Source organism: Mchenga conophoros, linkage group LG16, assembly GCF_057382185.1.
Source record: "Mchenga conophoros isolate Kocher_MC1m ecotype Shallow Benthic linkage group LG16, M_conophoros_male_GT1.1, whole genome shotgun sequence".
Classification (NCBI taxonomy): Eukaryota; Metazoa; Chordata; class Actinopteri; order Cichliformes; family Cichlidae; genus Mchenga; species Mchenga conophoros.
In genome coordinates, this window is record NC_140541.1 from 27,811,543 (window position 1) to 27,825,183 (window position 13,641).

General features: G+C 38.2%; 1 protein-coding gene across 1 annotated transcript in view; it reads left to right on the forward strand.

Moving 5' to 3' along the window:
* Nucleotides 1–12,662, forward strand: part of htr1fa (5-hydroxytryptamine (serotonin) receptor 1Fa) — a 28,719-nt gene extending 16,057 nt beyond the window's left edge. The window contains exons 2-3 of the mRNA XM_085250491.1: nucleotides 9,331–9,453; nucleotides 9,857–12,662. Of these exons, the coding sequence (XP_085106617.1) occupies nucleotides 9,858–11,057 (1,200 nt within the window). The 5' untranslated portion in view covers nucleotides 9,331–9,453; nucleotide 9,857 and the 3' untranslated portion in view covers nucleotides 11,058–12,662. The remainder of the gene's footprint in view (nucleotides 1–9,330; nucleotides 9,454–9,856) is intronic.
* The last annotated feature ends 979 nt before the right edge of the window (nucleotides 12,663–13,641 follow it).

Here is a 13,641-nt window from a genome sequence, read left to right on the forward strand (position 1 = left end):
CAGAGCCATATATGGAGTATTTTCACAGATTCACTTTGCAGCATGACAAAAATACAGCCAGAGCCACGGAGAACAAGCAGAGGAAGAGTGAGGAGTCCTGTACCAGATGGTGTGACTCCCACAGGGCCCTGATCTCCACATTACCTAGTCAGTATGGCATTAAATTAAAATAAACTGAGGCAGGATAAATCCACAGAAGAACTGTGTTAATTGTGTTGTCAAGTATTGAGAGAAACTATTGCGATTTTAAAGGCAAAGCGGGGTCACAATAAATATTCATTTGTTGAGGTTTTTACTAATGTATGTAAATAGAAGAGCCATTATACAATACATTTAAATTTCATTGTATATTTTACACAAGTACATATCCACAATTGATTTCCCATATTACAAATTTAACACTGTTTTTTATACAAGTGCCATTTCCAGCAAAAGCAATACTTAAAACTCCAAAAGTAATCAAATTAAAAATGAGCAAAAGTCTCCTCAAATTACACCCAATTTACTTAGTACTCAGCAGAAATTAACCCTAGTAATTCACCACTCAAAACTCTGGAGACGGCAAGAATATGTGATTAAATATTGTAGTTTTTTTCCCTGACTTGCTTGAAAATTTGTTTTGAAAGCTTAACACCTTAGAGTTATATTATTAATCATAGTAATTTTTGAACCCCCTACAGTTATGTCAGCCTTTTGATACTGTATTCAGATTTTAAAGCTGCATACAAAAGAATTCAAAGCTTTTTTTTCACCTTGCAGTCTCAAATCACTTGTCTGTTTTCAACAGTGAAGAACATGCAGTTTGAGTCAGCAGGATGGAAGTTTCAGTAATTTCATGTGTTTCTGACAGTATATTACTAATACACACATCAATCTCTCAAGAAATGTGTCTATAATAGTCATGTATAAAGTGTACAAATAATTTTACATTGATTTATCCACTTCTGGTACTTCAGTAATAGATTGTAATAGATCTCTTTAATTAGGAGTTAATTCATGATCTATAGGAAAAACAATAATCTTATTGAAATGATTGGTCAGTTTTCAAACCAATTCTCATGTTGTCAAAAATGTGGTTTCCATATTTTTAGTTGTGCTGTTGTATTAATGTACATTTGAAATTAAAAAGTCAATGCCTTAAATTAAAAAAAAAAAATTTAATAATCAGTATGAAACAAGTCAAGACTGCCATTGTTAGAAAAAGGACAACATATCTTTAAATAACTTACTTCCACATGAACACTTTTTTCTCAAAGACTTCCCATCACTTTAGCCATTTGCTTCCAATCTCCCACCCGGTCCATTTAAACTGTGTCGTGTTAGAAGGTAACTCTTGCAGAATTAATGAACACCGGCGGAGGATATTAGCTCCTGCTGGTTTGAGGAACTATGAATGCACTTGGATTCATTTCATTTGGCTGATTATGCAGTATTACAGCTACTTATTAATTATCTAAATATAGTTATAGATTCAGTATGCATATGTGGCAAAGTGTTCACAAATTCATAAGCACTCTTTAAAAGCTCTATGCTGAATTTCTCACCAAATTAGCTGTGCAGTGCAGAAAATGGCATGAGAGATCTTAGAAAAGGCTCACCCCCACCAGGATTCAAAATAAAAGCCTTACATGGTGTTTTACTCAAGGGTATAGGCAGGAACTGAGGTGGTGAAATTGTAGACTGATTAACTGTGGCTGTAAACTTAAACACAAACAAAATGTGTTTAACCTCTTTAACCATTAGGACTGCGCAACATTGATCATCCCGACAACGATATATAATGACAAAAAAACCCCACATTTTCTGTAAATTCGGTGAATCTTGGGCAACTTGCGTGAAGTGTTTTCAGCTGGGCGTCTTGTACCTGGAGTTTAGTGTTACATACATTGAAACAGCAAAAATTTTCTTTGTGAGTATTTATTTCACGGCGTGCTGCGGAAAAAAGCCTGTTCTACGGGGGTTAGCACCTGATGGCTCTTTTTAGCTTCTCATCCGTAAACACTCTGCATACTATTTCACGTGATTACGTTTATTTTGAAAAATCTCAACATAATCTATTGTGAAAGGTTTATGTGGAAAATAAAGATGCGGACGGCGGAGCCACGCAATGGATTTACTGTCATTGTTGCTAACGACAACGCATAAAAACAGTCGCTTGTCCGTCCGTAGTGTGGTTATATTAAATATAAGAAAAAGAGAGAACTTCAAGAAATTCTACAGTGACCATCAAAACGATGAAAAAATATTGCCGTAAACAGTTTATTTTGCAACACCACGAAACAAACGGTAGCGTAATATGAAATGATAGATGTTTTTATATCGTCATCCGATATATATCGTTATATCGAACAGCCCTATTAACCATGCTGACTAACTTTAAATTTATCTGGCCTTTCATTTAAAATATTTTTTTCAAGGCTTAAATAACTAAAAAAAAAAGTCATTTAAGTCACATAAATTTTAAAATTGTGTACTGCAATAAAATATCATAATAATATGTATTTTTTAAATGTACAAAGAAGCCAAGTAGTACTAAGTCTTCTGCAGTTTGTAAATATAATCAGCACATATCATGTTTAGGATCAAAAGCTGGTGAGACGAAAGTTATCACACTTCAGTCATCAGTTACACATTAACAATCACAGTGCTGTACTTTCCACTCTAAATGGAATTAAACCAGAAAAAAAAAAGTTTAACTGCTTGCATATTCTTTGAGAGTTTTCTAATCTTGCTTTTCTCCACAGCGTGATAAGTGAAATAAGAATAACTTTTTTCCTTTTTTGTTGTAACTACTCACCAGTAATGTTTACTTTTTCAATCAATGCTCTCATCAGCTCAAATAACATTTGGCTCTTCAGCTGTAAATTGATGAGAGATAAGCACTCTTGTTTCCTGGCAGTAGCTGTAGGCAAATCCACTCACTGGCCACTTCATTAGAACCTCACCAGCACTGTGCTGGATGCCTGTTTGTCTTCAGAAATGCATTAATCCTTTGGGGCACATATTCAACAAGGTGCTGGAAACTTTCCTCAAAGATTTTGGTCCATATTGACATCATAGCATCACACGGTTGCTGCAGATTTATTGGCTCCACATCCACGATGCAAATCTGTTCTACCACATCCCAAAGTTGCTCTTTTAGATTTCTGATCTGTTGATGGTGGGCCAAAAAAAACTTTTGAGTTTATTCAAGTTTTGTGAAATTGCACAAGTTTTCCTGCTGAGAGCAGCCATTGGAAGATGGGTATGATGTGGAGAATAAGGCATGCATATCGTCAGTCAGCAACAAAACTGTAGACTGTAGCATTTAACTGATACTCAGCTGGTATGAAGGAAGTGTGGCAAGAAAATGTTCCCCACATCGTTCCACCACCACAAACCTAAACCACTGATTCAAGGAAGGATGGATCCATGCTTGTGTCTTAAATTCTGACTCTAAGATTCAAATTTCACATGATACATTAGAACAGACAACATTTTTTCTGTCTTACATTGTAAATTTTTAGTAAATCTATGTAAATTTTAGCCTCAGGCTTTGTGTTCTCAATAGTAATGCGTGCCACCCAGTGTCGTCTGAATTAAATCTGCTTTGAGGGTGGATGTGTTGTATGTTCTGCATATTTTGGTTTTAACAATGAGCTACAGTTGCCTTCCTGTCATCTTGGAGCAGACTGGCCATTCTTCTCCGACCTCTGGTGTCAATAAGGCATTTTGGCCTGCAGCTCACAGGACATTATCTCTTTTTTTGCACCATTCTCTGCGAACTGTAGAGATGGTTGTGTGGAAAAAATCCTAGTGGATTAGCACTTTCTGAAATGCTCAGAGCAGCGCTACTGGCACTAACACCAACAACCATGCCATGTTCAAAATCCCCATTCTTCCTCATTTTGATTCTCAATTTGACCTTCTGCAGGTCGTCTTGAGCATATCTACATACCAAAATGTTGATGCCATATGATTAGTTGATCAATGAGCAGTTGAACAGGCGTACCTAACAAAGCCGCCATTAAGTTTAGATTTCTCTGAAGTAAATACTAGTGTCAGTCTTCAGTTTCTGACATTAAATCTAGGAAAAGAAGTATTATCCCCCACTTGCTCTCCTGTTTACTTCCTGTCATTGTATTAATGAAGTGCTCAATTTAGGTATGTCATACACTGTATTTGCTTTACCTCATAAACTAATAACAGTGACAGACTCACCTAATTGTCTCCTTCAGTAGCGTTCTAATTCGGATAAGGACACCAAAGAGGAGGGTTGGGCAGACAAGGTTGTGTTGCCAGGATGTTCAGTGATGCTGACAGGAAAATGCTGTAAATTGTCATGAGGCCTTGTGTCGCTCCCCCACGCTCAGATGTTTGTGTAGTTGTTTTGTAGTATCTTTGTGAGCGGAAGATACTAGAAACATTTTAAACATTTGTTGTGCACTTTCGTCACCCCCAATAAAACGTGCTACTAGCCATGTGTTCTTCAAAGGGACTGAATCTCCTGAAATGGATTACCTTCATTCACAATAAACTGTAACTGACAGATACAGGTAGAAATGACCCATTCATTTTTAACTAAGTGCAGACAATGTTGGCATTTATTGCTACAAATACTTCTTCAGGTTCCTATGATTAGGTAGCAATCTTGCCCTTTAGGGCAGAGAGTGTATATGGCTTAAGTAGGGGCTAGTCTACAACTAGTTTTGCCTGTTTGGGTTCCTATAAGGAAAGTCTGTAGGTAACAAATTGTGAAATTTGGAGCATGCCTGTGCCCCCCATTGTAGGGCTAGAATGTGCAGTACATTTAACCATCTGTGTGCAGACCGAGTGGCCCCACATGGGCCCCAAGCTGCCATGTTTACTTGATATGGATGCTCAACAAAGTATTTCAGGGTTATTCTAAAATGTATATATAAAAGGAAGTCCATAATATACACTTTAACTTCCAAGCCAACACTTCAGAAGTTGAACCTGATCACATAATATATTTCACATATCACATATATATTCACACATACACTTAGACGTGAGTGTGTGAATTATATTTGCAAGGTCATATGTTCATGAATTGTCCAATGAAGGAGAAGGAGTAGATATATGAGGTACTTTAAGATGGTAATATCACAAATTATTGTACCTATCGGTGTATTTTGTTTGTGTTTCTAAAAAAAAATGTGTGGAGGTGATCTGTAACAGTGAACACCAAATAACCAATACTGCATTACCTGCCAAATGAAATGAAAACAACAGCAACAAATGCACTACAGCAGCTATATTTGCCTCTGGTGAGTGCTGAACCAGTTCCATCAAATTAAGTCCTCAGTGGGCATCTTGCCAGGTAATACATCTATCTCCATGAAGCAGGTAGGGAGAGCTGCCGGTGACATGGTGTGTATCCGCTTGTGTACAGAAACCCACGAGACACGTGGAGGACACAGGTCAGTGAGCGAGAACACTGCTGTAAAATAGAGATGACAGTAATTTAGTGTACTCAAAAAAATAAATAAAATAAAATCAATGAATTAGATCACATTAGTAGCTGGCACAAAATGTCCTTTAGTCTTTGTCACTGTTATCCTGAATGTTACACTTTTTTTACTGGTATTCTTTATCTAAATAAAAAAGTCTCGTCACTTGATTAAAAATAAGGCTAGAGCTGTTTAGTTTAGTTCAATGCCCTAAGCTATACAGGCTGTGCCCAGCAATGCTGTCCAAAGTCTGCCGGGATAGCCCCGTCCCACACCTTAGTAAGTTACTTTATCATTATAATATTGTAGTGGAAAGTATTTTTCTGTCCCAGAATGCAGAATTAATCTTTTAATTGTACTTTTATTCAACTTAGAAACAAATAAACAAACAGCAATAAAAGCAGTAATTAACCTCCTTAAACAGTTTCCTTTGCAGCGTTACTTCTGGCTAACTCTGTCATTTACCTCAACCCCAAAATTAAACAGATACAGAACAAGAAAATAAATAAACAGACAGATACTGCTCTGCCCTCATAGTGATTTATTTAGCATCTTTCCTGAGCTGTCAGTCACACAATCTGGTTTTTCACAACTCTCATCCTTCACAACAACACTTGGCAGCTTGATGTCCAGCCTGGGCCAAACTGTGTTTTAGAGATTGTAATCCACATGGTAAATGCAGCTTCCATGAAGCTGTAAGAAGAAAACAGAGAGAGAGTGAGAAGAGAAGGATTGAATGTCAGGGGAATGACACCTTTTTCACTGATTGCCATCCTTAAAAGTTGATGTTTGTGTGTATACATATAGTATACTGCACTGACTGTTTTGGTTTGTAAATGCTTTTACCGTATGTCTTTAAGTATTACTGAAAGACTCTGGTTAAGATTGGATTATACTGATCTCTATGACATCATCTGTGAAAGTTGGAGAACGATTTTAGCGCGTTTCTGCTTTGTCAGCCTCGAGGTGACAAAGCAATCTACATCCTGAATGTAGTAGACTGCAAGAGTACAATAATCTTGGAGCACAGTTTTATATAATAATTGGGTGCTGTGTAAATCGTCCAATATTAGCAAATGTAAAGATCATTAAAAGTAACTTTGCAGTGTTTGGGTCTCTTATATCTTATCGCAACTTATTCATAATATATAGACTGAAAGTAAATAACGAAAATAATGGAGCAACAGGGCAAACAATGGATTAAAAAGTTACTATGTAATTTTGAAACAATGTGGCTGTGATACAGTAAATTAAGTTCTTTCTGCAGTTTGCTATTTCTACAGTTTGCCAAATTCAAGCAAAGGGACTGGTATTTTTTTTTTTTTTAACAAAGCAGATCAGACTAGATTCATGCTGGCTCACTGGAGCTTATCTTCAGATGACCTCGGACTGAAAGCCTGTCTTATAGAACATTTCAAGGCAAAAGCAGATGTTTTCTTTGTTGCATATAATAACTGGCTGACACTGTTTTTGCATACGTCAACCATTGTGCATGCACACAGAAATGCCCATACTCTATGTCTAAATATACATTTTTGCAAAGACACTGAAAAAAATAAACTATTTTCAGATGCACAGCTGAAAATATGGCAGTGCTGTAACACAGAGTGCGACAGAAGTGCAGCGGTAATTATCATTTATCTAACTGAGTAATCTGCATATTAAGTACTGTTAGGGTTTCTTGCAAACTCATCCGTGGGTAAATGGGAAGGAGTGTACAATTGCATCATTAAGCAGAGGAAGGAAATTTCATTGCCATTAAAGACTGATATCAAAGGTGTGAAGGAAGTAGAGACCATCTTGTAATGGGATTATACCAGCTGCGATGCAAGTGAGTTTTTAGACCACCATTAAAAAAAATATACAGTCATGTGAATAAGAATGTTTCCACAAGACCCTACGCAGTCCTGTGAAAAATTAAGAATACTCTTAATGCTTCCATAGGAATTAAGAAGAGAAGTAGCAGCCAGACTGACAATCAAATGATTAATTAATTAATTAGCAAAGGGGAGTGAGCCAAAATTCTTCCACAATGATTGATTAAAAGACTACTTCACGTTATGGTATGGTATAACCTCTTGACAGCATAGATTCCTGCGAAAATGTTGTTTTTCTCATCACTGTATGTTGATTTACTAGACAAATCTAGTTTATAGGAAAAGTATCAAGAGGACAGAGGATGAATTAAGGTTCGTACTAGTGCCTGGGGGTATTAGCTACTCTATATTAAGGAGTCAAATCGCCCACCCATCATTTTTGATATCAGCTACACACCTGTAAAGTTTCATGACTGTGTCTTACACAGTTGTGACAGTTTCGTTGGACAAAATCTGTCCATAGTTAATCAGGATTTACTTTCAGTCAGTGTGGCAAAATTTGTTTTCTCAAACTCTGTTCCACCAAAAATGAGGTGTACACAATTTGTCATAAAATAACTATAGTTCACAAGGGGTTTGTGTCAGTGTGCTTTATCAATAGAAATCTGTACTTATCTTATGCAGTAAAACAATAACACTAAGCAGCAGTGGCACAGTCTGACTAAGGGATGGCCAGTGCCCACACCTTGGAGGATGCTGCAGTTGAAGAATACTCATCGCACAAGCCTGCCTCTGCACTGTTCTTAGTGAATTTCACCTACATATTATATCTTTATGGGGATTTCACCTAGATTACATTACAGTATGGCACCAGTAAGAGCTAACTATGGACAAGGTAAAGACACATTTGAAAATATTTTGTGCTAAGTCAGTAAGACTGAGGTATTGTGAACTGAAATCTCTTATCTCATTTACTCATTATATAGTCTTGCCACCCCACTCACCCACCCACAGAGCCCCGGACATACCGCCTGGGAATCGAACAGTCTCAATAGAGACCTGACAGTCAGAGTTTGGCTGCCTCTGCTGATTACCACATTAAGTGAAAGTACTGTACTTCTTGTGTTTCTATAGCAACAGTTTCCACTCTCGTCTTTGGGATACTGAGCAATTGGTGGAGGAGAGCTGCAATGGCAGCCAAATCTATGCTTTTTAATTTAATCACAGTGGCTGTTGCTAAATTAATGGCAGACCATTACACATTGGGTGTAATGGTCATACCTGCAAATAGGCCTCCATTTGGACTGAAGTTGCTGATCGTGGTTACAACTCTCTGATCATGCTGCTGGTGCTTTTTTATGTTTTATAAAACTTTTTAATCACATTAATTTTAAAAAGCCTTGATAACAACATATACACTAACAAATCATAACATGAAACATAAATTAATCATATTAACAACCAATGAACTGAACCATATTACTGTAGTAATCATTGGTGGTACTGTTGTTGCATGTTTGTACATGATTATGAGTGCTTGATAAGAAGGCAACTTAATTTTTTTAGGTTTGTGAAGGTTCGCTTATTATCCATGAGGCTTGTTCAGTTTTAAAACAAATAGCCTAGAGTCGCAGGTATTTAAACCCTAGTCGGGGGTGTTCCCCTAGAGGGGGTCCTGAGAGTTTCTGACCTAGTATTAATCGCGTGAATTGCCACATGAGCTAAGGTGTGAAAAAAAATTTGGGTCATTCCCATCATCATTATTGTTCCAGTCCACCATCATGTGAGCTATTAAGATAGGAAAGATGTAAATGGGGGGTTGAAATGCTTAGGAATTGATTGTTAGGTACTGAGAACTACTGTATCCTGGATGACTGAGAACCTACAGATATTTTGTACATGATTATATTAAAGTGTAATTCACTGTACTTTTAAAAAGTGCAAAAAAGTGCAGTGTCTTGAAATGCATCTCTACTGTTTTGGGGTCTTTTTCTCTCTCTCTCTCTCTCTCTCAATATTCACCTTTTTCACATTTCCATCTCCCTCTCTTTGTGTCCCAGGTGTTGATGAGTTGATGACTGACAGAAGTGATGTGATAGCAGGTCTGCCAGGTTAGACAGATCAGAGCAGACTGTCTGCTGCACAGTGAACCACCTGGATGCAACACGTTACAGCATAGACAGGTAGGACTGGAGTAATATATATGTAATGAAAGATTTGGCCAGACTTTTGTGGGCAAGGCAGCTGTTTCTCCAAGCTTTCTCAGCCAAGTAATGTTTCAAGACCCTAGCAGACTTTAAAAGCATATTTTTAATTAAAAGAAAACTGACTTAATTCATTTTGACATCTTTAATTTATGAAGTCCAAAAAGCGAGAAAATTGACTGATAGTTCAAAAGAAAAATAATAGTGCAAGTCTTTAAACTCCGTCAGAGATTGTAGCCCTATCGCTTAATAACAATTAATACATGCAGGCAAAAAATAAATTTAGACTTGCGCAGCCTTTCTTGAAAAGGAATTTAGTAAAATACAATTTCCCCTAAGCCCCTTTGATGTCTCACTCTCTTCATTTTCTCTTTGCTTGCAGAATGGATTTCCCCAATTACACTGAAGGGGTGTTTGCCACAAGCAACGTTAGCAGGAATGACTCACTGGAGACCACTGAACTTCCCCCTAGTGAAATCCTGCTTACTATAACTCTGTCTGTGCTGGCCATCCTCACCACATTTTTCAACTGCCTGGTGATAACAGCTATTGCAGTCACTCGCAAGTTGCACCACCCAGCCAACTACCTCATCTGCTCATTAGCAGTGACCGACTTACTGGTGGCTGTGCTGGTCATGCCCTTCAGTATCATCTACATCCAAAAGAAGAGCTGGGTCATGGGTCAGGTGGTGTGTACCTTCTGGTTAAGTGTGGATGTCACCTGCTGCACATGCTCCATTCTGCATCTTGCTGCAATCGCCATTGACCGTTACCGGGCTATCACAGACGCAGTGGAGTACTCTCGCAAACGTACAGGAGCCAGAGCTGGTGCAATGGTGGCAGTGGTGTGGCTCCTGTCCATCCTCATCTCACTCCCTCCTCTACTGTGGCAACACTACAGTGGCAATAATGACCATGAAAATGAGTGCATCATCATCCATCCTCACATGGCCTTCACCCTTTATTCAACACTCGGAGCATTTTATATTCCACTGCTGCTCATCCTCATCCTCTACTATAAAATCTACCTGGCCGCTCAGACCCTATATATGCGGAGGGAGGCTAGCCGGGCTAGCCGTCACTCATGCATGACCAATGGCAGCATGATCCCCTCTACCTATCCTGCTGGAGATGGTGATGCCGATGGCGGGCCTCGAAGTCCTGAGCCTGTAAGCCCACCGGAAAAGTCTTTCTCTGAACCCTCAACAGAGGAAACTCCACGTGAACGGGTCCGTGTGTCTGTAAAGGCCTTTAAGTGCAAGTCACGACGGCACGAGTCACGCAGTGAATCACGTCGTAGTCAGTTATACCAAGGACCTCGAATCTCGGGCTCACGAGAGCGCAAAGCGGCATCCACGCTGGGGTTGATAATAGGGGCCTTTGTCGTCTGTTGGTTGCCGTTTTTTGTCAAGGAATTGATTGTCAACACCTGCGGTTCTTGCAGTACTTCAGGGGAAATGGCTGACTTCCTGACATGGTTGGGCTACCTTAATTCTCTGATCAACCCTCTGATCTACACCATCTTCAATGAAGACTTCAAAAAAGCCTTCCAAAAACTTGTGAGGTGCAGTCATTACCTCTGATGATTATTTATGCATGATCAAACCTGTACACCATCTATATATGAGAGGAAACAAAATTAATGGCTTCAGGTCAAAAATACTGACTGAATAACTGAGTTATTATGTCTGAAAAAGAATAATTTAAAAGAGCAAAAGGATTGATACTGGAAAAGAAACTTCATCAGCCACTTCAGCAGCCTAAATGGCACCGACTCAGCAATGAGATGGTGCGAGTTCCCAATTGAAAATCAAGTCCTGCTATTTATAGAAGAGCCTGAGACCTCATTGATGTTAATTGGAGTATGTAAAGGGACACTGAGAAAATGTGCCATCACTGACCTTTTTTGAGGCCTGAGTTCTGAGCATTAGTGATCAGCCCCATTTATACGTCTTGAAATAGCTGACCATTATGTCTGTTTCATCTAATGACCTCCCTTCTGCCGAGTCCACGCTGCTGGCTTAAATATTGGACATGTGTAAAATACCACAGTATACCAAGTTGTTGCTTTTTGTGGCTGTGATGTTATGAAAGGTGACTTGTTTTCTGACTGTTGCAATGATTGTTAGCAGAACTAGTATATATTTAGCCCTGCAAAACATTCCAAAAATATTAAACCTCCATTGATTGATGGTTTGACCTTCTTGTAAGTTAATGGTACAGGTACTGGCTTCATTTACTTGACAGTCTAAAAAGACATGGGAAGATATGGTCTAACTTTCATAAGATGTCAATGCCTGAACTTAACAAATAATATTTTAAATGTTTACAATTAACAGCGTAAAATGTAATTAATATAAAGAAAAAAAATTTAACATCTAGGGCTAAGTCATACCATAAATAACAACAAAATACTGGGGTACCAACATAAACTTGACCCTAAGACTTTTGAAAAGGTCTACTGTTACAAGTTATACAAAGCACTGCCACTTTTATTGATTTTTTTTCAACATCATTTGATTATTTCCTATGGTATTTATATATTATTTATCTAGTGGAACCAACACCCCATCTAGCTTCACTCCCACACCATAGCTAGCATTAGATTAATTGAAGGTGAGAGTCACTGGTGGAGAAATCCTCATTATACTACTCCCACTCAAGTACTTGGAATAGAACTACTATTTCTTTATTGGTTTCAAGAGGGCACATGATATGTTGATGGATGTGGATGAGTCAAGTGTGAGGGTGTACTGTATACCAATGAGATAATATAAGGCATTCCATAAACGTATATAGATCTCTGACAGTATGACCAGTCTGCTGTTTCTTCCTTTGTTTTTCACTGCCTAAATAATCAATAATAAATGGTCCACAGCTGAAATATTTGTTCCTGTTCTTCTCCGAGTTAAGTAATTGTTTAAGGAGAGAGTATCACCATATTCCCTGTATGTATGGAGAAAATGGTAGCAGGAATACCAATGATAAGCTGTATGTGTAAATTAATGTTATTATGCTATATTACATCAGTCTGCTTACTGTTTAATGTGAATAGAGTGGATATTTTCCATATTTTGATTTGATGGTGCCCCCTTGTGGCAAGAAGAAAGACACTCTGATTGGTTAGTACTGTCTTTCAATGCTACAGCAACAAGATTCATGAATCTGAAAATACTGCTCACTTACTCTCATCGGTCAAACAAATAAAAGTAATTAGAAATAAGCATTGCTGTGCAAGTTCTCTCTGTGTCAAATGTTTGTGGATAATGTTTTTACTTACATCATAAACACTGTTCATGTCATGATGAAGACCATGTTTAAATGTTGCCTAAGCATAGGAAAGAACATGTTTAAATGGCATCTTTTCGCACTTGTTTCTTCAAAATTACATGCATTTATGTTCCGGTGTGTGTGTGTGCGTGCGTGTGTGTGTGTGTGTGTGTGTGTGTGTGTGTGTGTGTGTGTCAGTCAGTGAGGAGTTGCACTGTCTCACTGGGAGAGCTGATAAAGCTAGAATTCCTGCCAGATGGACTACGTTACACTGCAAGTGGGTGTCCCAGTAGAACATCAGGGCATTCCAATTGTCAGTCCCGCCAGTTGTATTCACTTACAAGCACTATAGCATTTTCCTCAAACAGAACCTGTCGCAGGTTTGCCCAATTTATTTCAACAGTTTCCACATTAAACTTGTAGACTTGTAGGCTGCAATAACGTACCCCATGTCCATACAGACAAAGGCATTTGAAGTGCTTTTCACAAAAAGACAAAGGCCACATCTGTTGGTTATGAACAGAGCTTCTTCTAACTATAGCTGCAGCATAACAGCTGCTTCATTAAATAGGGAATACCAGTGCAGGAATAAGGCAGAGACAAGGTATAATATACTCTACTTTCATATCCTATACCTAAGCAAAAAAAGAACTATTATCAGGGGCTTTGGATTAGTGAATTTGCCCACTAATAAGGATATCAACATACTGCGCCTGACCCTCTATGGGCTTTTCTGATGTTAATGTTATTAGCAGTATTTTATTGAACAGCAATACAAGAAACATTGCCCGCCTGTCTGTGTGTGTGAGAGCAACATTGATAGGGCTTTATGGAACACTAAGTTGTTAAAAGGTGTTAAGTAGGGACCATTTATCTTATACTACATAAAATATCTTT